At 31.6% G+C, this 26,889-nt stretch overlaps 2 protein-coding genes and 1 non-coding gene across 4 annotated transcripts; 2 read left to right on the top strand and 1 right to left on the bottom strand.

Moving 5' to 3' along the window:
- Positions 1 to 2,289: 2,289 nt before the first annotated feature.
- Positions 2,290 to 4,070, top strand: LOC129903087 (RING-H2 finger protein ATL57). 2 transcript variants are annotated; one of them, XM_055978571.1, is made up of 2 exons: positions 2,290 to 2,716; positions 3,566 to 4,070. In XM_055978571.1, the coding sequence occupies exons 1-2, from the start codon at positions 2,400 to 2,402 to the stop codon at positions 3,963 to 3,965; spliced, it is 717 nt and encodes a 238-aa protein (XP_055834546.1). In that variant the 5' UTR covers positions 2,290 to 2,399; the 3' UTR covers positions 3,966 to 4,070. The 2 variants fall into 2 exon arrangements, with proteins under 2 accessions (XP_055834546.1, XP_055834548.1); XM_055978573.1 differs by having other exon boundaries at positions 2,291 to 2,713.
- Positions 4,071 to 6,031: 1,961 nt separating this feature from the next.
- LOC129902701 (uncharacterized) lies at positions 6,032 to 13,067 on the bottom strand. Its single transcript, XM_055978069.1, has 9 exons — positions 12,895 to 13,067; positions 11,337 to 12,120; positions 9,419 to 9,537; positions 8,317 to 9,225; positions 7,923 to 8,232; positions 7,251 to 7,416; positions 7,024 to 7,135; positions 6,619 to 6,846; positions 6,032 to 6,533 (listed from the first exon to the last, which is right to left on the bottom strand). The coding sequence occupies exons 2-8, from the start codon at positions 12,045 to 12,047 to the stop codon at positions 6,729 to 6,731; spliced, it is 2,445 nt and encodes an 814-aa protein (XP_055834044.1). The 5' UTR covers positions 12,048 to 12,120; positions 12,895 to 13,067; the 3' UTR covers positions 6,032 to 6,533; positions 6,619 to 6,728.
- Positions 13,068 to 26,399: 13,332 nt separating this feature from the next.
- LOC129904823 (U6 spliceosomal RNA) lies at positions 26,400 to 26,502 on the top strand. Its single transcript, XR_008770497.1, has one exon. It is a non-coding gene; the product is annotated as a U6 spliceosomal RNA (small nuclear RNA).
- Positions 26,503 to 26,889: the final 387 nt, after the last annotated feature.

Below are 26,889 nucleotides of genomic sequence, written 5' to 3'. Positions count from 1 at the left end.
TGTAATAACTCTGGCGCACTTAAATGGATTTTACATCCATACATAATAATAAATTTAATAGTACGATACAATTAACATTTAGATAACAATTAAAATAATATTATAAACTATTATGAATAGGTAACTATTTTATTTTATTTTTTCTCATTCCCTGTTGTCATCATTCCATCAGTTCCCAAAATTCAATGCAACAAGAAAAGATAAAGCCTCCATACCCTGCTGATGAGTGATGACATCTATCTTGGTTCTTATTAATTTGGTTCGTAAACACGAATATATTATATTTTTCTAAATATTCCCTTCAAATAAATAAGTGTGACGTGCATAAACTTAAATGCATTAATAAAATAATAAATAATTTTTTTTGTTTTTAAATCAAATTTAAGTCTAACGTTTAAAACCACATTATTAGTTATAAGGAGTGCCTTATTCCTTAAAAATAAGACTTTTAAATGTGAAATTCAAATTAATTAAATTTTAAAATAAATATCAATTTCAAAAATAAAAGAGACGGTGAGTCAGACAGCCTACATACAAAGGAAATGTTAGGAGACACCACGTAACCATTTATGAATGATGAATATGAGTCTGTTTGAATTGGCTTAAAAAAATAACTTTTATGTATGAAGTGCTTTTATAATTTTGAAGTGCTGAAAGTTATTCTTTTAAATAACAGTTGAGTGTTTGGATAAAAGTGCTTATGATGTGAATTTTAGGGTTAAAAGAATAAAAAAGATAATTTAGGAATTTAGTTAAAATATAAAAGATATAAAAGTAATTTTCATGGTCAAAGAAAATGACTTTAAGCACTTTGGAAAAAAAAAGTTAGGAATCCTAATTTTTCATTTTTGACTGACTTTAAGAACTTTATGGCTTAAAGTCAGCATTAGGCAAACACATTCAAAAGCTAAAAAGGGGCTTTAAATTAGTTTTGACCAACTTAAAGCCAATCAAAACGGGCTCTATATCTATTTATAACTTTTGTCTTTTTTAAAGTCCAATAAAAAAAATCCTAAATCTTCTACTCCCTCTATTCTCTTTTATTTGTCAAAAAAAAAAATTATTTGATTTTTTTTATTTATTAAATTTGATAAATTAAGAAAGTAATTTTTTTTTAATCTATTATACCCTCAATTTATAGAGAAAGTTAATATCTTTGGTATCAAAATATTTTAAAATTTGAATTATGACTTTAGTGATTAATAAGGATAAAATAATAAATTTATCATATCAATAATTAATTTCTTAATAAGTATGTCGAGTCAAAAATTGATAAATAAAAGAAAATAGAGGGAGTATTGAAAAGACAAAAGATGGACCCAATTTATTGTTTTCTTGCTAACACAATAATTATTATTATTTTATGATTAAAAAAATTCACGATCATTATTTTTTATACGCATATAAAATAAAATTCTCTTTTAATTTATAATTTATAAATTATATAAAAAAATTATTTATACCAAATAAATTCGATGCGACGAGTTCGACCCCACACCATCGTCATGTAGCTAGCCCACAATATTCACTTAGTATACACATCACAATCACCAACTAGACTAGGGGCTGCCGACTGTGGTTTTTTTTTTTTTTGCTTGTTTTTTCACTATGATATTTGATGTTTTCGTCGTTTATTTTTAGTTATCCATTTTAAATTATATTTAATTTGCAAAAATAATGATAGTTATAAATAATTTATCAAAATATCCATATTAAAAGATACTTTCCCTATTTATTTTAAATTTTACACACTCCTTAAAATATTTATTTAAAGTTTAATTAATTTAAATTTAAATTTTATTCTATAAATATTTAAAAATGATTTCATATTCAGAAATCAAATTTGATATCTTTTTAAGTATAGAAGAGTACTTACCCCTTTATTGTGAATTCAATTTATATTGTTTTCATTAATTTATTTGTCTACTTTCCTTCGTAGTTAGTTTTAGAAAGAATATTTATATCCTTTTTTCGATAAAATTAATTGATATTTTAATATATTTTATATATATATATGAGATATTGTATTGTGTCTATATAGTAATTGGACAAAAATGCTTAACTATGACATAATTGGTTCAAATTCTTTCAAAGCAGTCTACAATCATAATTTTTTTTTTCTTAAATGACATATATAAATTAAAATAAGATAAATAAATTATAATAGAGATTCTTTACCCATAAAATCTTTAAATTCTTCGAAATTAAATTTAACATAATTATAAATATATAAATTTAAATTTAATTAAATTTCAACCCGCATATGTATATATATAATCACCGCCAGCCATTCTTATCCTTTTCAGTACTCTCACTCTTTTCTCTCCCCCAAAACCTTCATTTCCAGTATCTTCTACAACATTATACACCCAAAAATATATATATTAATAGTTGTTGAGATGAGAAGAGTATTATTACAATATTCAAGCCCAGAAATTTTACACTCTTCAATAAGTTCATCAGATCCAACAATTACTTTCCACCCTATGAATGATTCTGCTGCTGCTACAGCAATTGGAAGACCATTTAAGTTTTCTGCACCTTTCGATTCATCAATGGGGTTAACGATTCTCGTACTTCTTACTGCTCTGTTTTTCATGGGTTTTTTCTCTATTTACATACGTCACTTCGCCGGAGATACAACTACTTCTGCTTCCGATGAACGACGCCGGAGAAATCAATCTCCGTCATCGTCTTCCTCAGCGGCGCCCAGGTTGTTAGTAATTGCTCTAAATTTCTTACTTTTTAGAAAATGGAGAAAAAAGTTTTGATTTCTTGTATATTTGGTTAATCCGAGTTGAAATTTTGTTACGTTACTTTTTCCTAGTTTTCAAATATGTATATTTTTATGAAAAAATTATCTAAATACATGATTTATTTTATCCTAATCTCCAAAATTTATATCATTTCAAAAAAACATTATAAAATTTTTTAAGTATCGATCAAATCATTTTTATGTTATGTATCAGTTGGATGCATTAATTTACTAGGACATTTCGAAATATGTATCGATCGATTACCAAAACATTTTAGGACATTTTAAAATATGTATAAGCCGAATTCATCATTTCAATACGGCGTTTTTAAAAATCAAGACGTTTGGAGATGTATTCTAATAACACCAAATTTAAGAGATAATAGGAATAAAATATAATTAGTTATTACCACTATGATATTTGTATAATTCTTTCTATTTTTATTTTGACGTTTGGAGATGTATTCTAATAACACCAAATTTAAGAGATAATAGGAATAAAATATAATTAGTTATTAACACTATGATATTTATATAACTCTTTCTATTTTTATTTTAAAACTCTAGAAGCTTCTGTGTTTGAATGTACTGTTAAAACGGAGAAATATAAGTTCAATTCGTCTTTTTTTGCCAAAAACAGATATTTGTAGCTCATTATCATACAATTACTTATTGACAAACTTTTGTGTGTAGAAAATAATTTTCTCATATAATAGCATCCAAAATGTACTTTATGTTTATATTCATCGTCATAATTTATAATAATTATTAGCTTTGACGTAACGTTATGTTATTTCGATCCTAATGCAGGTCATGCCGAAAAGGGATGGACCCATCGACGGTGCAGTCACTGCCGTTGATTTCTTACGGTGGAGCCGCGAAGCACTTGATCGAAGACTGTCCGATTTGTTTAACTGAGTTCGAGGTGAGTGAACTCGTTCGACTCATTCCGTACTGTCGTCACGTGTTCCATCAACAGTGTCTTGACACGTGGCTAGCATCGCACGTGACTTGTCCACTCTGTCGGTCCACGCAGTTTTTCAAGGAGGTGGATGAGGTTTGTTTGGATATAGTTGATGTAAGAAATGAGAATGGTGTGAGTGAAAGATCAACGGTTCAGGAGTGTGACACGTGTAGGAGCATTAGGAGATCATGTAGCTCTTCAGATTTGGGGAGTAGAGTAACATTGCATAGAAGTGCAAGTTTCTGAAAAAAAAGAAAAAAAATTGTAAAGAATTTGTAAGTATTAGTACTACTACTTTTGTACAGCACTTGAATTGACTAATTATTGTGATTTATTATTTATTGTGAAGTATATTGTTATGAAGTTTCAAATTTTACAAATTCTTTGATGAGTAACGTAATTAAAAGGATGAATGTATCACTAAATGAAATGTGAATGGATCATCAAAAGTTCAAAGTGATGTGACGCAGGAAGCAGAGGGGTAAGTAAAGGCATAAGGACAAATTATACTTAAGAAAGGAAGTTCCAAGAATTCAAGGGAGATAAGAAGATTGATGGCATAAGGACAAGTTATACTTGAAAAAGGAAGTTCCAAGAATTCAAGGAGATAAAGAAGATTGATGATAATATTGTGCATTGTATTGATTGAAGGGGTGGATGAAATGGAGATTCGCATTGAGGTTTATGTGATCAGAATGTGTCGTGAAGGTTTAAGGGTAAGTTCTATAAAGTGGTGGTTAAATCAAAGATTATTGTATGAACAGAGTAGTGGCCCAAAAATGACGTTTACGTTTAGTAGAATATGAGTGTAGCAAAAATAAGAATGTTCAGATGGTTGTGGCAAACAAGAAAAAAAGTTATATGGGACAAGTTGGGAGCGATCTTTATGTCCACATAATGTGAAAAGCGAGACTGAAATGATTTTAACATATAAAGAGAAGTTGCATGGATACATTAGTAAAGAGGGGTGAGAAGTTGGTTGTAGGAGGATTTTGGAGAGATAGAGGTAGGTTGAATTGGGGGAGATGATTAGGTAGAATATGGAACTGTTTCAGCTAATCGAGGACATAATCTTAAATAGAAAAGTGTGCAAGTTGAAAATCAAGGTAAAAAATTAGTAGATAATCAAGTGTTGTCGCCTTTTAGTTAGGAGAGGCAGGGGTTTAGCCCCATTTCTTTGCAACTTTATTAGTAATAGTATTTAGTAATCGCGTAATTTCTTATTCTCCAATGAGTTTGCTATATATTGCTTCATGTATTATGTATTTTGATGTTTTGCTATTATATTTTTCGTGCAATTCTATTTCAAATAATTTTTTTTACAATTGTGAATTTATCAAAAAACAACTTTTACAATACATAAAAAGAATTTGTGTACAACGTACTCGTCAAACCTCACTTGTTAATTATCAAAATAACATTGGGGATGTTGTAGCTAGAATCTATTCATTAATGCATCACTTGGACCAAATTAGGAATATTTCCTTCCTCTTTTTTCTTCTTTTTTTTTTTCTAAGGGAAGAACTATACTTTCTTCATCATTTTGTAAGTGTGGCATCAAAATTCGAAACTCAAAGTAAGGTTTACTTGTATACCTTTTGATTGCTTAATTACATTAAAAGCTTATTATTAACTTGATTAGCACTGGCAGAAGATGCCTTGAAGCAATTTAAAGTAATTCCAATTTGATAATTGTCTCTTTTTGCAAAGCAGACTTGCTTTGACATGCAAAGTATTAGTTCAGATGGACATTATTTTCTTATTACTTCATTAGAATATAATGATTAGTTTTTATATAATGAGAACTTTTATAGCTATATAAAAGTTATGAAATGTTTAAACTAGGCGGAATATATTGACAACTCATAAAATTTATTTAGACATTCGAACTATAACATGTTCTAATTGAACATTTGAATACATGATAAATCTTATTAAACATTTTCAACGTAAATTTTGGAAAAACTGCTCAGTGTGTAAATAAGTTTAATCACTTAAAATGTCACCTAAATTATTACAAACATAGAGTCTTAATAAGCCGAAAAATCTCAAGTCTGTTTCAATTGAGATTAATGCGTATAATTAAAGTATGTGAAATATTTTATGTAGTTAATTTATCTTACATAATAGATACAAGAGAAAACACACAAGTTTTTTCAAAATAAGTTTTAAATATTTTTTATATAAATACACAAATATTATGACACGTTTAAGATCACAAATTTTAAATCTTAGATTTCATGATGTGTCCAACAAATTGATACAGAGGTGATAGTTAAGAAATGCAAAAAATAAAAAATAAAGATTATTTTTCATTTCAATGAGTTAATGTATATAAATACTATATTTTAAACTTTACATCATTAGTTTCCCATCTTAGAAAAGAGATGAAAAAAAAGAAGAACGTATATATCATCTCACTTGAACATAAATTAGGGAACAAAATGGAAGGTACTTCCAAGATCCATGACCCAATTTGAAGTGAAAAAAAAGACGTCTCAGTGCACGAAGCATCTCACATTCATGCAGGGTCCAGGAAAGAGGGTCGTACCCAAAGAAGGTGTGATGTAAGCAGCCTTCCCAACTCGGAGAGGCAACCACACACTTGTGTTGATCACTCTCTCCAGGCTTAAGGATATTCATAACTTCATCAATACATAACAAAAGCCATCATGAAAAAACTATGACTTTCCTGTTAGCTATGTCAGGCAGCAACCAATATGTCTACACACTGATAGACGGAATTTTTTGGACAAATGATAAGTAGTTTTGACCCGCTTATTCTGTATTCGACAATAAATCATACGTGCAAATCTGCAAATCCGAGTGTACAGTTAGTGAAAATATGAAATGGCAAATGAAGAACACATAGCAAATGAACATATAAGGAGAGAATTACCTAGACTAAAGGAGCAAGGATTGCAGGTGCCAAATAAAACTTTTATTTCAATATCTATCTTCTCTCTTTGATATTTTATCGTCTACTATTTTCTTCTAACTTTGTACCAATTACTGTATAGAGAAAGCTCGGATAACCTCGACCACTGGTGCCAGACACATTGGGCATTTTGCTTTTTCATGGACCAATTTTTCTGCACAGTTTGAACATGTGCACATGTGGCCACACCTGCAATCCAAGAAGAAAATATAAGACGTTTCTATTCAGACTAGATCAAAAAGGGAAGACTGTGTCCGCAAGACGGCTGAAAACAACATAAAAGAGAGGTGTCCCTAAGACAGTTCAGAACAACATCACGTGCACTTAATAATTGAAGGAAGGCACGAAGATGTTTCGTATTTTTACCTGTACAGTAATGAATCGATATTGTTATTACAACATAAGCAACATATTCCTTTTCTCACTTTATCCCATTTGGATTCATCGTTCAGCAAACCATCACCACAAACATCCACATCTGATAAACGGAAAAAGAAATTAACTAGATGACAACTAGATGAACGAAGTACTGTAGGATTTTCTCCGATTGAGGAAGGGAAAAAATCGTAATGGACAAAGGCATGAAATCAAACCTGTTGAACCAGCAGATCGATTTAGGGCAGCAGAAACTTCTTGACGGACCGACCTCTGCAGCTCAACTTGCATTTCCGTGCATGTTTGAAGCATCCTTTGCATATCGTTCATCCGCTGATGAAGCACAGCCATGTCAATCTTCAGTTCATTGATGATATCCCACTCCTGCAACAGATCAAACACGTATTCATTTCCTTGTAAGAACTATGGTCATGTGAAGCAAGAATAGGATGTGAATAATTTCAGTTTTTTCGGGAAAAAATGCTCATAGCGAGAAGTTACTGTGTTTACAAACTCCCTTTTGGCCATAGATTATAAAGTTGAAACTAGAAAATTGAGTTTTTGAAGTTGTGTTTGGACATGCATCTTAATTGGAAACAATTTGAAGTTTTGTGAGTGGAACTTGAAAATATTTGAAGATAGATTTTCAAAATATGATCCAAATCTATGGCTAAACGCTAGCTAAAAAACTCAGAGTAGAACAAAGAATGGAGCATCATAATCCAACTTGCAGATTCAGTGTGCGTCTTTGAATACCAGATGTGCCTTAATTATAATGATCATCATACTTTTTGCATGTGTTGGACACCCCAACAACAAACAGAAAGCAACTACGCTTATGTTGTCCAAGTAGAACTTCATGTAGTTCATGGAAAATGGGTGAGACTTACTGATTCTCCCAAGCGCTGATGTGAACTTTGGCGACGCAAAGTCTGATGCTCAGTTATCCGATTCCAATTTGGCTGAGAAGGTGCCTCTGGAGGTGGAGCCATAGCAAAGCGATTTCCCTCCATATTTATCTGAGGCCCTTCTTGAATTACATTCTCCTGCTGTTGCTCCTGCTCTGCATCAGAGGGGTATGAGGAAGTTCCATCCATATCCCAGTCAAAAGAAGCATTACCTTGTCTTTCAACATAAGATTGTATCAGCTGGTTTAGACTTTCACGGAAACTGCTACGAAGCAGATTAGAGACGCGCCTCCTAAACCATGAACACAATTGTTAATTACAAGAAATTTCAATGTTATACAGAAGATGCAGAGGCCTAAACGGTGCAAGTCCGTACCTGCTTAGCAGTTCTCGAAGTTCAATGCTATAAACATTGTCATCATCCGGTATATAAAATGTATCAACCCTTCCGATGGATCCATCATCCTGACCGGAAGGCGTGTCAAACCAGTCATCACTTGCCTCTTCATGCCACTCATCATGTGGTTCTTCGGTATGGTTTTGTTCTTCAATGCCATCATCCAAACTTTCTGGATAAGATTGATTAGGCGTCCCTTCCGGCAAATTTCTACCCATGTTTTCTGTCGCATCATCTATCCATTCATTCTGATCAGCATACAAATGCTGTGACTCACTTTCCTCATGTTCTGTTACTAATTCCTCTGGCTCTTCCGCTTGCTCTAAATCACTTTCTTCGGGCTCCGCAATAAATTCATGTAGCTCCTCCGCCTGAGCTGATGAACCTTCCCAGTCATAATCTTCAAAGATATTTCTATCCAAATCACGAAAATGACCATATACGACCACATTAAAATCACTTGCCTCACTCTGTGTTGCATCATTGTCATGGAAGGTTGCATGTTCTTCCTGCAACCCTCCATCACCAGCATTTTCCATCATGTCTCTATTCCCGTTAATTTGTCTTTCAGGTAAACTATTAGATAACTCCAAATTTGACGTGACTCGCTCATGATCCTCATCTTCTCCATCTTGTTCTGATGTTTCAGCTATTTGGTCAATGTTATACTGATGATTCACATGCTCACGAATAGTGCTTGTTGAGTTCGCATGAGATCCATTGATCTCTCTCTCTTCGTTGATAAGTTCAGACTGATCGTAGCATTCGTCTATTACCTCTTGTTCACTATTTGACTGAGATGGTTGAAAGATATCCTTCGGAGAAGACGGCTGCATATTACTAGTCGAACTACGCACAGTATCGTCCAATCTGGACAAAATTTCTTCCCTGTTTGAAAACATTTCATGTGTCAGGTAAGATGGTTGGTTAGAAGAAGTTATGTTTACCAGATAATATATGTGAATAAATGTACCTTTTGGATGACAGAAGAGGACAATTACTAAGATAATATTACCACAAGCAAGTGAAAACTGAAAACAACTCAAAAATAAACGGACTTCACATTCAGGTCCATTTTTACCTTAAATCAGACACAGTATGTCTTCGCCTCAGTAAGCACAGTTCACTTGCTGCATTTGAAGCAGCTCTTTCATCATTGGTCAAGCTATCATTTCGTAGAAACCTTCCCCGGAGTAATGACTGCACCACACAAAATTTTCCAGTATTACGAGCAAGCAAGGGGTGGCAAGTAATCTAGGGATGAAAATAATAGAAGCTGGATGAAACAAGTACATGAGCCTAAGACCAAGGATAAATATAGTGTATGCACATAGATCTAAGAAGTGCAAATGACTAGAATAAGTTCAAATAATACTTAGACTATGACTAAACCAAAAATCTCGTTATGCATGTTGACAAACTACAGTTCAATAATCAAATCATAATTTATTACTCCCTCGGTTTTAATTTGTTTGTTTAGTTTTGACTTGACACAGAGTTTAATAAAGTAAAGAAGACTTTTGAATCTTGTGGCCTTAAACTAATATATCGAATGTACCAAAATGTCCAAGGATAAATGTACATGAGCCTAAGACCAAGGATAAATGTACATGAGCCTAAGACCAAGGATAAATATAGTGTATGCACATAGATCTAAGAAGTGCAAATGACTAGAATAAGTTCAAATAATACTTAGACTATGACTAAACCAAAAATCTCGTTATGCATGTTGACAAACTACAGTTCAATAATCAAATCATAATTTATTACTCCCTCAATTTCAATTTGTTTGTTTAGTTTTGACTTGACACGGAGTTTAATAAAGTAAAGAAGACTTTTGTATCTTGTGGTCTTAAACTAATATATCGAATGTATCAAAATGTCCTTTATATTGTGATCTTAAAAATGTCACGTTAAAGTTAGAATTAAAGACTTGCCAAAAAAGGAATGAGGCATTCTTTTTTTAAATGGACTAAAAAAGAAAGTAAGACAAACAAATTGAAACGGAGGGAGTAATATCAAACATGTAATCAATTAATCAACTAAGCCTTAATTCCAACCAAAGTCTGCTACATGAATCCTATGTTAACCATTCCGCTTAATTGGGCTCAATCTATTACTAAGTAATAATAAAATTTCATGATGCCAAATTTGGTTCAACAAGAAATTAAAGGGAATCCCAATGCACGAAACATCCCGCATTCATATAGGGTCCAAAGAAGGGTGGCACCATAAGGGAGTGTAATGTCGGCACACTACTTTAACACAAAGTATCAATGGTTGATTTCAAGACTCAAATCCGTGACCTAAAAGTAACACGAAAACAACTTTAACATTGCTCCAAGGATCTTCCTTCTCAACTACAACAACTACAACATCCCAGTGTAATCCCACCATGTGGGGTCGGGGTCTGGGGAGGGGAGGGTGTACGTAGACCTTACCCCCACCCCCAGGAGGTAGGGAGGCTGTTAAATTAAAATTTTAAATCAATTTTACAATATTAATTATCAGTTGGAAATATATTCATTATATATTTTTAGTGATTTAGATATACCTTGATCGCAATGCAGCAATGAGACTTGCGACCGTTTTAGCAGAATGTTTAATACTTTAAACACACACACACACACACACCCCGCCGGCGCAAGAATATCAACCATTATAACGTGAAGTATTTCATCTTATCGTGATTAGCTTTAGCCAAGTGAACTTGCAAGATACTAGCAAATTTGGTCAATCTCCATATTTTGTTTACCTCTTTATGCTTCGCACCATTAATTTTTTTCCATTTGTTCTCAAGGACATGAGAACATTTAGCATGTAAATCCGTTTAACAATGTCCTAGAACATCTTAATGCACATATCATAATCACATTTAACTTTGATGCCAACAATAAGGAGACTTCCATTCCTCACTTCCCATGTATGATATACACTAGGAGACAGAATAACATTTGATATTCGAGGGGGAAAGGAAAGCATTTCTACTTAAGTCTAACCTGAATCCGATTGCGATAGGCAAAGTCTGATACAGGCTTACACTCCAACAATCCCTTTAGTTCACTTTCCCTTTCCCTTTGAGATCTCATCAGTAAATCAATAAGAGCTTGTCTACCACAGAGTCTGCGTAACGCCTTTCTCTCTCCATGTTGTGAATGATCGACCAACAACCCATCACGTACTTGTTCAAATTGGGAACCAATTTCAGCAGCAACTTCATCTCTAGGAGAACTTGTGCCACTCTGATAAATACTCGTTCGCACACACTGTGCCTTAGAACAGTTGTTCACATGTGACACACTCAATGGCGATGAATGATTCTTCGCACCGGTGTGCATCCATTCCTGAATAATTTGCCTCACTCTTTCGCGTTCAACCTCCCCAAGATCACTAGATTGATCTGAGCTAATGCTTCGGCCATCATCAAAGTAATTATCCAACTCGGTATGGCTTTGAGATGTACACCTTTGATTCTGATCCTCATCATTGACACCACCATCATTCCTCTGTGATCTCTGCCTATCTCTGGTAGGGCCATAGGAATTACTCACCACATGCTCACCCTCAAGCTCCCTCCACATCTGTCGAATAGATGATGCTCGAGTTCTCGGTCTATCATGTTCACCCCGCTGCCTCGACACTGAGGACTGAGACTCAATAAATAAAGAAGAACCAAATGTAGAAATATTATGCAAACCAGCAACAGCCATACTCTTGCCACAGTTCAACACTTTCAATTCTCAACCATTGTAATAAATCATCCGGATCCAGAATTCAACCGATCTGTTCATGATGCATCAAAGATTATGTTAATTACGGCAAGAAACTGATTACCCGTATCACAAATAGTCATTTCTAATTCAACTTAATACACATTTATAAAGCTGAAATGCACCAAAAACTGCAAATATCATAAACAAAACAACAACAACAGCAAAAACAAAGAAACACACCCATGATTCTGTTGGATAGTTTTATATGCATCAAGATCTAATATAAGTATGTGGATTAACTCATAATAAAAACACCCAAAATTTAACTTATCCCCTAACCTCCCAACAAGTAATCCAAAGAAAACCTTTTCCTTTTTTTTTTGCAGAATGGGCCTAAAAAGAGGAAAAGTGATTAGCAGATCTTCCTTTTTTTCTCTGACAAAAGGGTAAAAAGTAACATTCAAATTTCAAATCTGAGTAGTACTCCTTCAAGACAGAGAAACATCACACCCCCACCTACCCACAACCCACCCAACCCCATTAAACAAGTGGGGAAAGAAAAGAAATTACATAAAAATCAAATCTTTAAGAACAAATCAAGAAAATTTCCACTGTATCCAACCAAAAAAGGCCCAAATGAACTATTATGAACTCAATACAACTGGAAAGACAATCAAAATTAAGCTTCTACAGATAAAAATACACAAACATGAACTGTATAAAGAATGTTGAACACAACATTAAACAATACAATACCACAAAAACAGCAAAAGCAGACAGAATAGGATTCTTGATTATTGAAAATCCAACAAGAAAGAAAGAATTTTTTTAATAAAAAACTTGCCTTTAGACTTTAATAACTCTTGGGAGCTCAGTTTTTGACTTGAAACTCAAAGAATCAAGAAACCCACCAACCCAAAAACAAGAAAATTGCAATATGTGGTGTAATTTTCAGAGTAAAAGAGGAAAAAGAACAGTTTTTTTTGGGTCCAACTGAGAGAAAGAGAGAGAAATATAAGAAGCAAAATATGTAAGGGGGAAATTTATTAGGAAAGTAATAGTTGAAGGAAGGGACGTGTCACTATTTTTTTTGGTGCATTTATATTTATTTCTTTTCTTTAACGTCTATTTTCCTTTTTTTTTTATAATCACGATATTCATGTCAATAGATAACAGGTTACTCTTTCCATCAAGGTTATATTAGATAGAAAAAATCATCTAATATTTTTATTTTCATTAGAATTTAAATATGAGACCTCATAGTTCTCAACTATTTTATTGACCACTAGGTCATATCCTTGATTGACTTTTCTTTTTTATAATGACACTTCTAAAATTTTGCGATAAATTTTCATTAAGCTTATAATTTGATCAAATTAATTTATAAATATCTTTTAGCGTATGTCTGTATCTAACTATCTGATTAGCACTAAAGTGCTCATAAGCTAGAATCAATCAAAAATCATAAATAGAAAATAGCTCATGTTTTTTCAGCGAATAGACACTTTTAATTTGATTAGTTATATTATTATTCACCCTTAACATTTTTTCTACTACTCAAAATATCTCTTTTCAAAATAAAACTCTTAAACTTCCTTTGCACTTTGTGTGGCGTTTGACAATGTTTTATTGAGAAATTTGAATAGTTTTTATTTTCAAAATGAAAATTAAGCTTTAAAAATTAAAGTTTTGTGTTTGACTATGAATATAAATTGAAGTTGTTTTTATTTTTATTTTTATTTTTATTTTTTTGTGAATAACTTGAAGTAAAAAAAGTGAACCCACGTTTTTATTGTTTTTTTAAGTCTTAAAAATTGAAGTTGGATTTTAAAATTTTATGATCAAACGTATTTTTTAAAGATCAACTCAAAAAAAGTAAAAAAAATTTCATGATCAAACGTCTCTATCGTTCCTCTTTTTCTTTACACATATACTTTTAAATTTATATTTTTTATTGATAGAATAAATAAAATTTTAGTCATTCTAAAGAAAGAATAACTTATCAACAAGTCGATAACTAAGTGAAATATGTGTAGTAATATTATAAGAATTAAATTAAATTTTTCAATATTGAGGGACTAAAGTGCTATTAACTCTTTCTTTTGTTCTCTTTATGTTCATAGTAAGAGGAAATGGGTGCTTGCCACGTGGGTCGGGTCTAACAATGACTACCCAACGGCGTCGTTCTAATTTCCTAACATTTTGGCCTTGTAAGTAATTAATTTGCTATTTCTAAATTATTCGAGTGTTTGTAATTAGGGGTGAGCATAGTACGGTATGATACGATATTAATAATCTTGATTAAGTAATTTTATTTATGATTTATGAAAAATTATGTTATTGTCATATTAAAAATACGTAAATTTTATTGGATTAAATTTATTTAAAATTTATATTAAATTCATGTTCAATTCGGTTGAAGTTGAATAATTAATTTAAACTTCACAAATGAATAAGTCCATTTTATAAATTTCAAGTCCAAAATTTATTTTATCTTGAGGCTCAAACTCATGCCACGTGTCAAGGTGACTTGGCATTCCAATCAAGTTCAACACCAACAACAAATGATACGGCAATCCTAGTCGAAGTTCAACAACCACTCAAAAGCAACCTTATCATATGACATTTGTGATAAGTTTGAAGACTTATAGAACCAATCAGAAAAGGCAAAAGAGTTCATTCACGCTTGGACTGCCTCCCTCCTACAATTATAAATAGAAGAATTACATAATTTTCTGAAGGCACTCTCCAAGCATTGGAGATTATGCAAGCATTGGAGAAAGCTACAACACCAACTACATAGTTTTTTGAAGGAGTGGACAACGAAGTTCTTTTCGGATATCGACTTGAAATGACAAAGTGTTTCTTGACGTTTTCAAAGATCAAATACATGTCAAGGAGATTTACATCATCCTACAATCGAGAAAATACGCTACTGTCAACCCTCAAATCATGAAAAATATTAGGAGAGAAGAATCAAGAGAACAACAAAATTAAACTCATAAAGATTCATCAATAAAATTACTTTTTCTTTTATTTATTTTGAGTGTATTAATTTTCAACACTATGAAAAATTATTGCGAACAAATTTAGCATGCCTAGTGGGACCAAATCTGCCCTTCATCTCTTCTCTCGCAAATCAAATTTGCAAATTTGAAGCCACAAAACCGCAAAGCTGGAAATTCCATATTTATGGATACTTCAAGTCACGTCTTTGAGTTTCATCAAGTCTATACTCCGACAAGCATTGAAGTAAGGGGCATTTGTATACATTGAACTTTTTTAGGAGTCTAGAATACATGTTCAATTCTAATTGGTACTCAACAAGACGTGTTCAAATTCAGTTAGGGTTCTTGAAGGTTATTTCACCCTAAATCCTAGTTCATGTCTATACAAATTGGATATTCATAAATACCAAAATATGCGAGTCTCTTCTTGATAATCAAATATTTCAAGAAAATCCATAAATCCTTTCATTGAGATCAAGGAGGTCTAAATCATCTTTAATTTGAGAAATATGGTACTAATAACCCTCGAATCATGGAGAAAATTCAAAGAGGAGAATCAAGGGAGGAACAAAATTGTACCCATATCTTTTTATCAATAAAATTATGTTTCTTCATATTTTATTTGTGATTGCAATTTATTTTATATCACTTTAATAATGTTGCAAACACATACCACATTAGTTTAGTATTGTTCAATATTTTAAAGTTCAATTTTGATATTTTGCGGTATGATAAATATGTAACCATAATTTATTTGATTTTGATCACACATACTTATATAATAAAGAATTATGACTTTATTTTTCCTGAAATGTTCCAATTATATTATACTAATACCTTACACTTTAAAAATATTTTTTTAAAAAAGTATAAGCAATTCATTTTCTTAATCAATTACACAAAAGTAACATTTCAATCAAGATAGAGTAATCCAAGTTCCAGTGTCTAAATAATTAGTTTTATACGTATACTATAATTAATTTCATCCATGAGAACTACTCCCTCCACCTCATAGTACTTGTCTACTAAACATATTTATTTTAAATTATTTTCTTAATTTGTAAAATCAAAATAGAATTAATTAAATTTTTTAAATTTTTTTTCTTAAAATTAATTCTTTTGAAAGTATAAATATTGTAAAGTTAAAATTGTGTTCCGCCAATACATTTTATAAATAGTGATTGTTGAATGGAATTTCAAAATCGTTTACAAATCCTTTCCCATCAATGCAATAACAATGCGTTTTATGTTGAATGCATTTTACTACAATAAAATTACTTAAAAATCAACTTTTGACAACAAATTAAAGAAAAAAAATCCACAGTATTAAAAAAACTCCTTCATGAATTTACATTACATTATTCAAATGATCTATTCTGAATTCTAGTCGTAACGCAAATTTTTTAATAAATATAGTGGGTGTTGGGCCATAAAAACAATCACAAAAAAAAATATTTTATTTGAAATTTTCAAACTTAGAGTTGTGTTTGGTCATTTTTTTTGCAATAAATATTTAAAATTTGAATGTATTATTTAATAAAGAAAATATGAAATATGATTTTAACATAAAGTATAATTTAAATGGGATTATTTTATAAAAACAAAAGTTTAGGATATATTTGAAAAGGAAAATTTTATAAAAGTAAAAATATGATTTTGGGGATTTTTCAAATTCCAAATATGACTTCTAGTTGTATTTTGAACATTTATAACGAAATGTTAATTTCAAACAAAGTGAAAAAAATAATATTCTCATGACCAAACGGATCGATAAGTTTTTCCTATTTTTCAATTTGTTCATTATTAATATTGTAATGCACTTTTCCAACATACATTTCTTTGAGTCAATGGCCCTCTAGCCAATCACTATGAATATATTCCAAGATTCAACAACTCCACTGTCTCCATGTTCTTGACAAATGGAAAATGGAATGAAGAGAAAATCAGGCAACAGGCCCCTCAACACATGATACACACAATTCTCAATACTAAAATCATGTACCAACAAAACACACTAGATCAAGCTCAATGGAAGCTGCAATCACATGGAAATTTCACTTGTAAATCAGCTTGGGAAAATGTGAGAAAGAAAAAAAAACAAGACATTGACAGATAGGATGACATGGCATACTAACATCCCTTTCAAGGCTTCATTCTTGCTTTGGAGAGCATTGAGACACAAACTGCCAACCAATGATAAACTGATTTCTTTTGGGAGAGAAACTGCAGAGTGCTCATGCTGCTACAGGCCTGGTTTGGACAACATAGAACACATATTTGTCTCTGAAAGCTTTGCTAAACACATCTGGACATATTTCTCCAACTGGGGGGGAATCAGGCAGGACCACAACTCCATTAGAGACATCTTGATGAGATGGTGGACCTACAAACCAAACAATGCTGTACATAAACTCATGTTGCAAGCCCTCCCTATATTTATTTGCTGGAATGTCTGGAAGAACAGGTGTGCAAGTAAATATGGAGGAAAGAAATCTAGTACTACTAGGGTGAAGTTCAATATAATCAAAGAAATATACATGCTTATTACCACAGTTTTTCCATATATCCAATGGCCACCAGCTTGGAAAGATCTAATTATTTGGATAGAAAACTGTAAGCATGACATAAAAGTAACCCAGGTTAAATGGCTCAAACCCCCCCTAACATAGTTAAACTTAACACTGAAGGGAGTGCCATAGGCAACCCAGGAAAGATAGGAGCAGGAGGCATAGTAAGGGATCATAAGGGTAATTTGATATATGCTTTTGCCTCTCCTTTGGGAGTTGGAACAAATAATCAAGCGGAAGTGCAGGCAACCAGTTTTGGCATTAATTGGTGCATTCAACAAGGTTATAATAGAGTAATATTGGAAGTAGATTCGGAACTTGTGATCAAGTGGCTGAATCTGGACATCAAACCACCCTGGAACATTCAAAACTACGTTAATGAACTCCAACAACTGGTCCAACTGCTAGAATACTTCCAATGCAAACATGTTTTTCGGGAAGCAAATTTTCCAGCTGATACATTATCTAAGTACAGCCATACACTTGATAATACACAACACATCTACAACCTTCAACAACTTCCACAAGAAACCAAGGGCTACATAAAGCTAGACAAGATAGGAATGGCAAGCTTCAGGAGAAGAAGATTAAAAAGGATAAAACAACCTTCTTGAACATGTTTATCTCTAATTTTCCCAACTTGGCTACGATTGGTATTGCTGCAACTTTCCTTGGACCTACTTGGTACGACATGTCTAAAAAGAGCAAAGATGAAAAGAATTTCCCCAACCCATGCGAGATAGAAGGTTCGTATACTTGTTCTTGAATAGGACTAGTGTAGGCTACTTTCTTGTATTCTCATGGAAGGGGAGAGTCTCCCTCATTTATGCTTTCTTAGTTGATTTGTACCGAGAGGAGTCCTCTCACAGGTTTAATGCTTTCTAGTTATAGTTAGTCTCTTTTTGTATCGGGGATGAGTTAGCCGACCTTAAGAGGTTAGCCGACTTATGAACCACCATAGGATCGGAGGTAAGGTTTATGTCCCCCTCCTTGTATTTTATTTTGATTATTTATGGTAAGGCTTGGGGGTGCTGCTCAACCCCTGACTGTGCACGAGAGGTGGGAGCCTCGTGTAGGGTCTGTTCCCCAAAAAAAAAAAAAAAAAAAAAAAAATTCTTTGAGTCAATAAAGTTGTTATGAAATTCTTCTTTTCTCTCATTACATTTTAAAAATCATTTTCCTTACAATAATGCTGAAATGTAGGCTTTAATTTCTTATTTCTGTACAGATCTTTCTATATGGCTTATAGTACTGTCTTGTGAACCTATAATTGAATTTTTGGCTTCTAATTAAATGATTTAATGTGGCTAAATGCTTAAACAACCTGGTTTGATTTTGACTTCATTGTAAGATACTTTTTCGATCTCAATTTATATGGTATCTTTCGAATATCAAGAGTTAAACGAGTTTTTTTATCGTGATTTATTCATGTCTTTTAAATATCTTGAATTGTGAACTATTATGATTTATAATATATTTTATGTGATTTTCAATATATAATATGTATTTTAAAAAAAATTAAAAATTTTATGTCCGAAATTACGATTAAAATTTTAAAGTTTGATTCTCAAAATTTAAATAGTGTGACATAAATTGAGAAAAATTAAATAGAATAAAATGATTAGTAGATGACTTAGAAAAGAAATTTAGTCAAACTTGTCTGATAATGCTATTATTATAGCCTTAACTAAGCTAACTATATAAACAAATGTTGCTTTAAGAAAGCACAGATTAAAAAGATAAATGTTCATTTGGAAAAGGGAAGAAAATTATGAAAGTTATCTACGTATAAAAAAACCGTGACGAAATGAGACAGAAAATTAGGAACTTTATAAGTTATAAGAATCACTTCAAAATGAATCGTTGAAATACTTTTAGATTAAAATTTAAAATGGACAATATCTTAATAGTTGACTAAAGATCGTTACGTATGATATTAAAACTGAACTTTCTTTCAATATGATGGTGGTCAAACCTCAATGAGGAAGTTGAGCTCGAAAAGGGGGGGGGGGGGGCGATTACACATTACTCATTAGGCGAATCCAACATTGAAATAATAAATTTTCATACCATTATAAATTATGTCAATTTCTTGCAACAATAAGTTGAGATTTAATAAAGTGTTTCAACTACTTTAATTAAACAAGAAAAAACTCATGAACTTTGCATTTCCATAAAATTCATGTGGATCCCATTGCTAACTTCCTACAAAGTCGGCTGCTTTTTTAATAATTTGTATTATCATAAGTAATCATCGTTCAAAAATTAATTACAACTAAATTCTCTTCCTTAAAGAGAAAAACTTATGAATGGTCCAAATCATAATTAAAGTTGCACATGTACAATTAAGCTAATCATGGCTTATTAGTGCCATAACATCCTTCATTATCATATTATATTCGTAACATGTTGACCCCATTTCTTACTTTAATTGCATTTCCAATCATCAAATAATTATAGCACTTTTTTGTAACAGTTTTGAAACTCAAGAGGCTTAGTCTTTTTGGTCTTATATATATTTTTAATGATAAAAAATAGTAATTTTCTTAATAAAAGAACTTTTGGAACCACGGTCAAGCATAAATTGCTGCTCTTATATTAAATAAGTTTTTTTTTAAATTGATTAATCAAACACAAACTGCTACTCTTCGAAAATACTTTGAAAACTTATTTTTTCTGAAAAATACGTAGGTTTTGAAAGTTTGACCAAACAGGTGATTATATAGGTTGTTAGGTTTAAATTCCAACAAACATAAAAACATATTATATATGTACTAGCAAAAGTTGTGGTGAAATGGTAAAAGTTCCTCATTCTTAACCAGCGACCTCGGGTTCAAGCCATGATATGAAATCGCTTTTAATAGGAAACGTTTCAACCAAAAATAGGACTTTTCTACGCGAATCAAAAGTAGTCATACCCAAAGCAGATATCAAATACAAAATGGAAAACGAAAAAAAATTACGATTTCTTTCTTCTATCTAAGTTTTTATGGACAAAGAAATCGAATAGATTCAACCTTATGCATACACGAGAAAGGTAATCAAAAAAGAAAGAAAATAGATTCTTCTTTCTTTTATCACTTAGAAAGAAAAACTTATTTTAATTATATCCGATATCGATATGATGAGAGATAATACACTTACTTCTGATATAATTATTTGAGATAAACTCAAACGGACTCGAACATATCACCTACACTAAAAAGAAAAAAAAAAGATATATGTGGGGTTTTTGTCATTTGAAAGCACAACAGTATGCGTATCTAACGGATAAAATATTAAAAAGAAGTACTTGAAAATGTACCTAAGAGAAAGAGGGGAAAGGGAAAAGGCTATGACCAAAATTGAATATTTGAGAAGACTTTCACCAAACACATGTGATTTTTGCATGAAAAAAATGGAAATGTCTCTTCTTTTTAGTACAATTTTGTGGCTTGAAAATATCCTTTACTAATTGTTTAAATATGAAATTAATTAATTTCTTGAGATGACAACTAGCTCTTAGTAGTATTTGATTGGATATATATCAATAATGGAGTAGTTGAAAGTTTAATTTATATAGCTTGAATATACATTGAGGAGTCTTTAATTCCTTCGTCTAGAGTGAGTGTTCAAACACTTTGAATTGAATATGAAAATTTAAGAGTTAATTCTTCCACTAAGGTGAGTGTTCAGACAATTTGAATTGGATATGAAATTAACAATTATAAAATCATGTTCAAACAAAAAGTATTCAATTATTAATATCATATATGAGTTAATGTCTAATGGGTAGAGTATTAGACTTATTAGTATCGAATATATGGATAATTGATTGGACTACATATAAGGTATAAAAATTTTGAATTTTGAATATCCAAATATTTGAAGTACCAAATCTAATATTAAAATTTTTAAACGTAAATTCGATATTCAATCCACAGTCTAAAAATTCAAAACGAATTAAATTTCGATTTAGAAATCGAATTTGCCCAAACTATGCCCATTCCTATCCTCCTCACTCCAGCTTTGTAGAGATTATACTATAAATAGTAGAACAATCACATAGATAAAACGATGGTTAGTTAAATATATTTCGTCAAAAAATTATATATATTGGTCAAAATACTATTATACATATACACATAAATATATATATTAAATCTTAAACATCTTTGATAAAATTTTTGGCTTTGCCAATAATTATGTAAATATTATTTTGCAGTAAATAATAATATAAGATCATATAGGTAGTATTATACCAATGTATGAATTGTTATATGATGAATAATTATACACGATAATTATCAAAGACCGTCTATTTTGTGGGTTTCTTTTATGTCTTCAAATACTCTTAATTAGTTAGATATATATTTTAACACATTTCACTTTCTACCCCAAATTTATAGTAATTTAAGTTAAATTACTTGATATGATATAAATAATAAATACTAAATATGCATAAATATTTGTCACATCTCGGGAGGGTACCCTAGCCGGCACTCAGAAATCATTAATGGCTCCCAAGCGAACCACTTGGCCTGATCACACATCTATTCGTTCATTCAATCAGCGAAAGACTCAAAATAAAAAGACAATTAGGTGGACAATCCCAATCAAACAATCTAGCTCATGGAAGAAAGGTCATGGACCATCAAATCAAACTCTCCAATCTATGTCCTGAAAATTAGTCTGACAAGAACAATTCAAGGAAATAAAAGTACTCAGTCAACACATCACTGATTAGTCCATGAAGCTTCTATCAACAGTTTAAGTGGTGCCAATGACAGGTTCATGGTTACCTTAAATCAAAATGAAAAAAGGACTAAACTCAAAGCAGGAATAACATAAGTGGTATCCTCCGAATGCAGGGGAGGACTCACCAATAAACTGAATATGAACAGATCATCAACGGTGCACTTGTTGATGATCTCTAGAACCTGTCTCTGCATCATGAAATGATGCAGGCCCTAATGAATGTCAGTACATGGAATGTACGAGTATGTAATATGGCAGAATGAAACATGCATCAAAGTAGAATAATACCAGTTCAGATATCTCAAATCAGAAAGGTGAGGAATTCAATCAAGATGTCATAAGTCTAAAGTAAGAGTAAAGTTTAGACAGAGACCAATCATATACAATTCAATCCAATCCAATTTAATCCAATCAAGGTACTATCAAGACCTATATGGGAGTTTCTCAACAATCATTTATCAGTGACCATACAACAAGCCCGTTGTTGTGCCACAAACATCCAGTACTTTGCCATGGTAAAAGACAAATCATCCAATCAAGTCCTATCTTTTTAGGACATTAAAATAAATGGAAACATTCGGCTTTAACAGTTTAATCCTCCCATATGCTGGCTACGTAGTTATTGGGTACGAGTTATTACTTACTCTTACCCAATTTGGTGCTCGATACTCCTCCCAAAACTCAATTCTCATAAGACAATCAATCCCAATCAAACCAATCAACAAGTCTCATATGGACTTTTATCAGTTCATCGGTTCTATCTAATCAATCCTTTCAACCAATCAATCTTTCAATCATTCCCAAATCATTCATTTATGAATAGTTGGGACAATCATTTATGACAACATTTAGTTGAGACTATTCAATTGAGTTCAATAATGAAGATACAAAGACTATCAAGTTTCATCAAGGCTATCATCATGCTCACATTCCAATCACAATCATACAGTCACAAGTTCAAGGCTTTAGACTCAATCCTTAGTCATGTACATCCAATATTAGTCAAAATGTCATAAGAGTTTATGAAGTAAATAGTCAAAAATCATTTGTTCAAAAAACAAGTTCATAGAAAACATCAATTATGCATATTATGTAAAAATATGTTGAGTTTAAGGAAAATTCTCAAGAAACACAATCATGAGACTCAATTCATTCACAAATCAACCTATCACAATCATGGGGCACATGAAAGAATAATATTCATGCTTTCGTTTAGCCTTAAACACCTGAGATGAAGACAAACAATCAAATTTGCAAGATTCTGGCTTGAAATCTTTGAACCCTGGCCTTTTCTCCTCTCCTTAGTCCTAATTTTTTTTTCTTGAAAGCATTAAAAGTCTAAAGAATGAGTTTAGAAATCCTTATAAGGTAGAAAACAACGTATATCAGTCATGGGTTAACTATAGGAGGGATGGGAAAAAAAATCAAAATTCCCCTCATTAAAGTTGAAAAACATAGGGAAAAATTACACATAAATCGCATTCATCAAATACGATTTATATACAAAAGTCGCGCAACACATAAAATGCACTTGTCAAATGCGTATTATGAACAAAGTGAGAAAATGAACTAGGTGAGGGCTGGTCCACGACGCGGACTTGTCGCACACGCTTTTAGTTAGGCTGTTTTTGCCCCCCAAAAATATTTTTTGACCTGATTGGCCTAAAATTCAATTGAAACCACTTTTTTCACATAATTCCCCCCCCCCCCCCCCCCCGAATGATATTCCGACCTCGGATTGGCCGAAAAAGTTAAGGATGATGTGTTGCGCGAGCGTTCTTTCGTCTAGGGGTATTTTGATAATTTTACTGGGTGTAACAATATTTTTTGTGAGAATTCTAACACAGTATTTCATTCAAAACAAGTGATATATATATATATATAGAGAGAGAGAATTTTTACTTTGATTTTTAACTTTTAAAATTAATTATTTTTTTATGTAAATATCTCATGGGCAAAAATATTTTTCATGAAACCATATGTTAATAAACTTTCACTATACAGAACAATTTATGTAACAATACATCTCATATATTTATCGATTTGATATAATCACTTAATAATTAATTATTTTTTTAAAAAAGGAGAGATTAGTAACCCCACTCGGTATCTTTTTTTATCTCCAATTGTTGTGTTTTAAAAAGTGTGAATGGTCATTCAGGAAGGCTCAGTTGATTTGGAGGGTGATTATCCACATAGATGACCCGGGATCAATCTCCCTCAATGCCTTTTGAGTCGAGCCTGTCGCATAGGACTTGCCTAGTGCGGTTTATATCCCCTGTGTGTTTTGCAGGCTATTACATAGTGAAGATTTATCCAGTGCGCACAAAGTGCACATCACAGAGTGCTCGCCTGAAGGGCAGAGGCTATGGCAGTGGTTGTAGCGGTTGCGAGTTAACTTGGGGTTCCAAAAAAATAGTGTGAATGGAAAATGAAGCGTTCTGATTTTTTTTGAAGAGTTGTGACTTTTTCGAAGAATTGTAACTTTTCCAAAGGGTTGTGACTTTTTCGATAAGACACAATAAGCACATGTTCATACTGTCTTTTGTTGTCTATAAATAGAAGAGGTTTCTCTCAGTTTTAATAATGAATTTTCTGAAACTTCTTCTTTTTCTTCTTTTGCACAAATAAATCTGGTGTACTTTACTGCCGTTGAGTGATATTGGTTTTTGTACCAATACATTGGTGAGTAAAATCATTCTGTTCTATGAGGATATATTTCATTAACCTCGAGTGAGGGGAATAATTTTAAAAATACAGTGTGCATTCAGTGAACTCAATTTTTTTTTGGATATTATTTCTTATTTGTTAGAGAATACATTTGCTTTACCGATTTTTAAACTTTTTGTTTTTGAAAATATGCATTAAACTTTATTGTTTCTTACGAAGTGCTGCAAAGTTATGTTATAAGTATATTAGTAACACAGATTATTAATAATCTTATCCAATGTTATATTCTTTTTCCCTATATTTGTGTTATAAAAAAGAGAGCCAAAAAAACAAAGTGTTATTGGATTAGGTTTCATGTCTCCCAGCTTGAAATATCTTAGTTTAGTAGTCCCATTTCAAAATAACAAAACAGAAAACACGTGTTTTGATTTGAAAAATGTTTATTTCCCAAAATCAAATAAAACATACTTTACATAAACAAGAAAAGTTAGTTGTTTTTTTTTAAAAATAATCAAATAACATAAATGATTTCCAAAAACTCAGTCTCAAAACTGTACAAAACAATAGGAATTAGCGGCGAATAAAAGGAAAATGCTTCTTTTTTTTTTAATATATAAATATTATTTTTGAATTGATAGTTGATGGGTAATATGTTTCTTTGGTTATTTTCAATTTTCCCTTCCCTACAATGAAATTTATATAATTAGTCGTCGTAAATATGGGTTGAATATCTAAGTGTCCATACAAAAATGACAGTAGCTTATATCTAAATCGATGGTTGATCACTCTTTTTAAGTAATGAAGAAAAGGATCCAAATGTTCATTAATTAAAAACTACTACGACAAAGATAAGTTGTCAAGAACATAGACGAATAGATTAACGACGGATTTCATATGTCGCTAAATTCATTTTTTTTTCTTTTCTACTGAATTAATATTTGGATTGATCTTTATCATTTTTAGTCTATCTAACATGATTATTTGTAGACTTTGTTATGTAGTGAAAATTCCTTAATGTTTTCCAATCAATCCCCTAAAAATATAATTAATGTTTTGGATGAAAATTATTTTCTTCAATAATCAAATTCCTACTCCAACTTCAAACCATAATATTTAAGGCATTAGTTGGATTAACATTAAAGCTTCTTATAGATATTGGATTACATTGAAGCTTCTTATTTACAAAAGAAAAAAAAAACAGATACTTAACTTAAGTAATTAATAACATGTAGCTTTAGCAGGTTAGCAATTGAGTCAAGGTGATTTCTAAAGAAGACTAATCAACTACCATTCACAATTCCCACTTGAGGTGGACTTCACACTCTTTACCCACCTAATTTTGTTGTTCCCAAAGTTTAGTCTAAATAGTCTCTCAGGAGACGTTCGATAAAATTAGAACGATATAAAGAAGATTAATATAATCTTTACGTAAGAATGACATGTAACAATCTAGAAATAATTTAATAACTTTAGAGAATTTTAGTAGATTAGTTGGTTTTGTTATATGAACTTTCACTTTCATGTGGAGGTTTGATTTCGTATCTTGTGTTGTGATTCCCTCCCACATTTCCCCCTCTCCCCCCCCCCCCCCACCCCCCCACCAATTAATTTATATATTTTAAAAATAGTCTAAATTAAATTTCAATTTTGTTCACAAGTTTTCTTGAAGACAATACAAGTTATATGCCCTACTCATGTTAGAGATTAAGGTAATTAATTTAGCTTAGTCTTTCTCTCTAATTGGAAGTTTTGTTATAGAAATTATTCAAGCAAATAATATTAAGGTTCAATTTCGATATAGTTTACTCAAAGTAAAGTGTTTTTTTTAAAGTTACATGTGTACGATCTATAATGATA

The sequence above is a fragment of the Solanum dulcamara genome, chromosome 9, assembly GCF_947179165.1.
Source record: "Solanum dulcamara chromosome 9, daSolDulc1.2, whole genome shotgun sequence".
Taxonomy (NCBI): Eukaryota; Viridiplantae; Streptophyta; class Magnoliopsida; order Solanales; family Solanaceae; genus Solanum; species Solanum dulcamara.
This window is presented reverse-complemented; position numbering and strand designations above follow the sequence as displayed.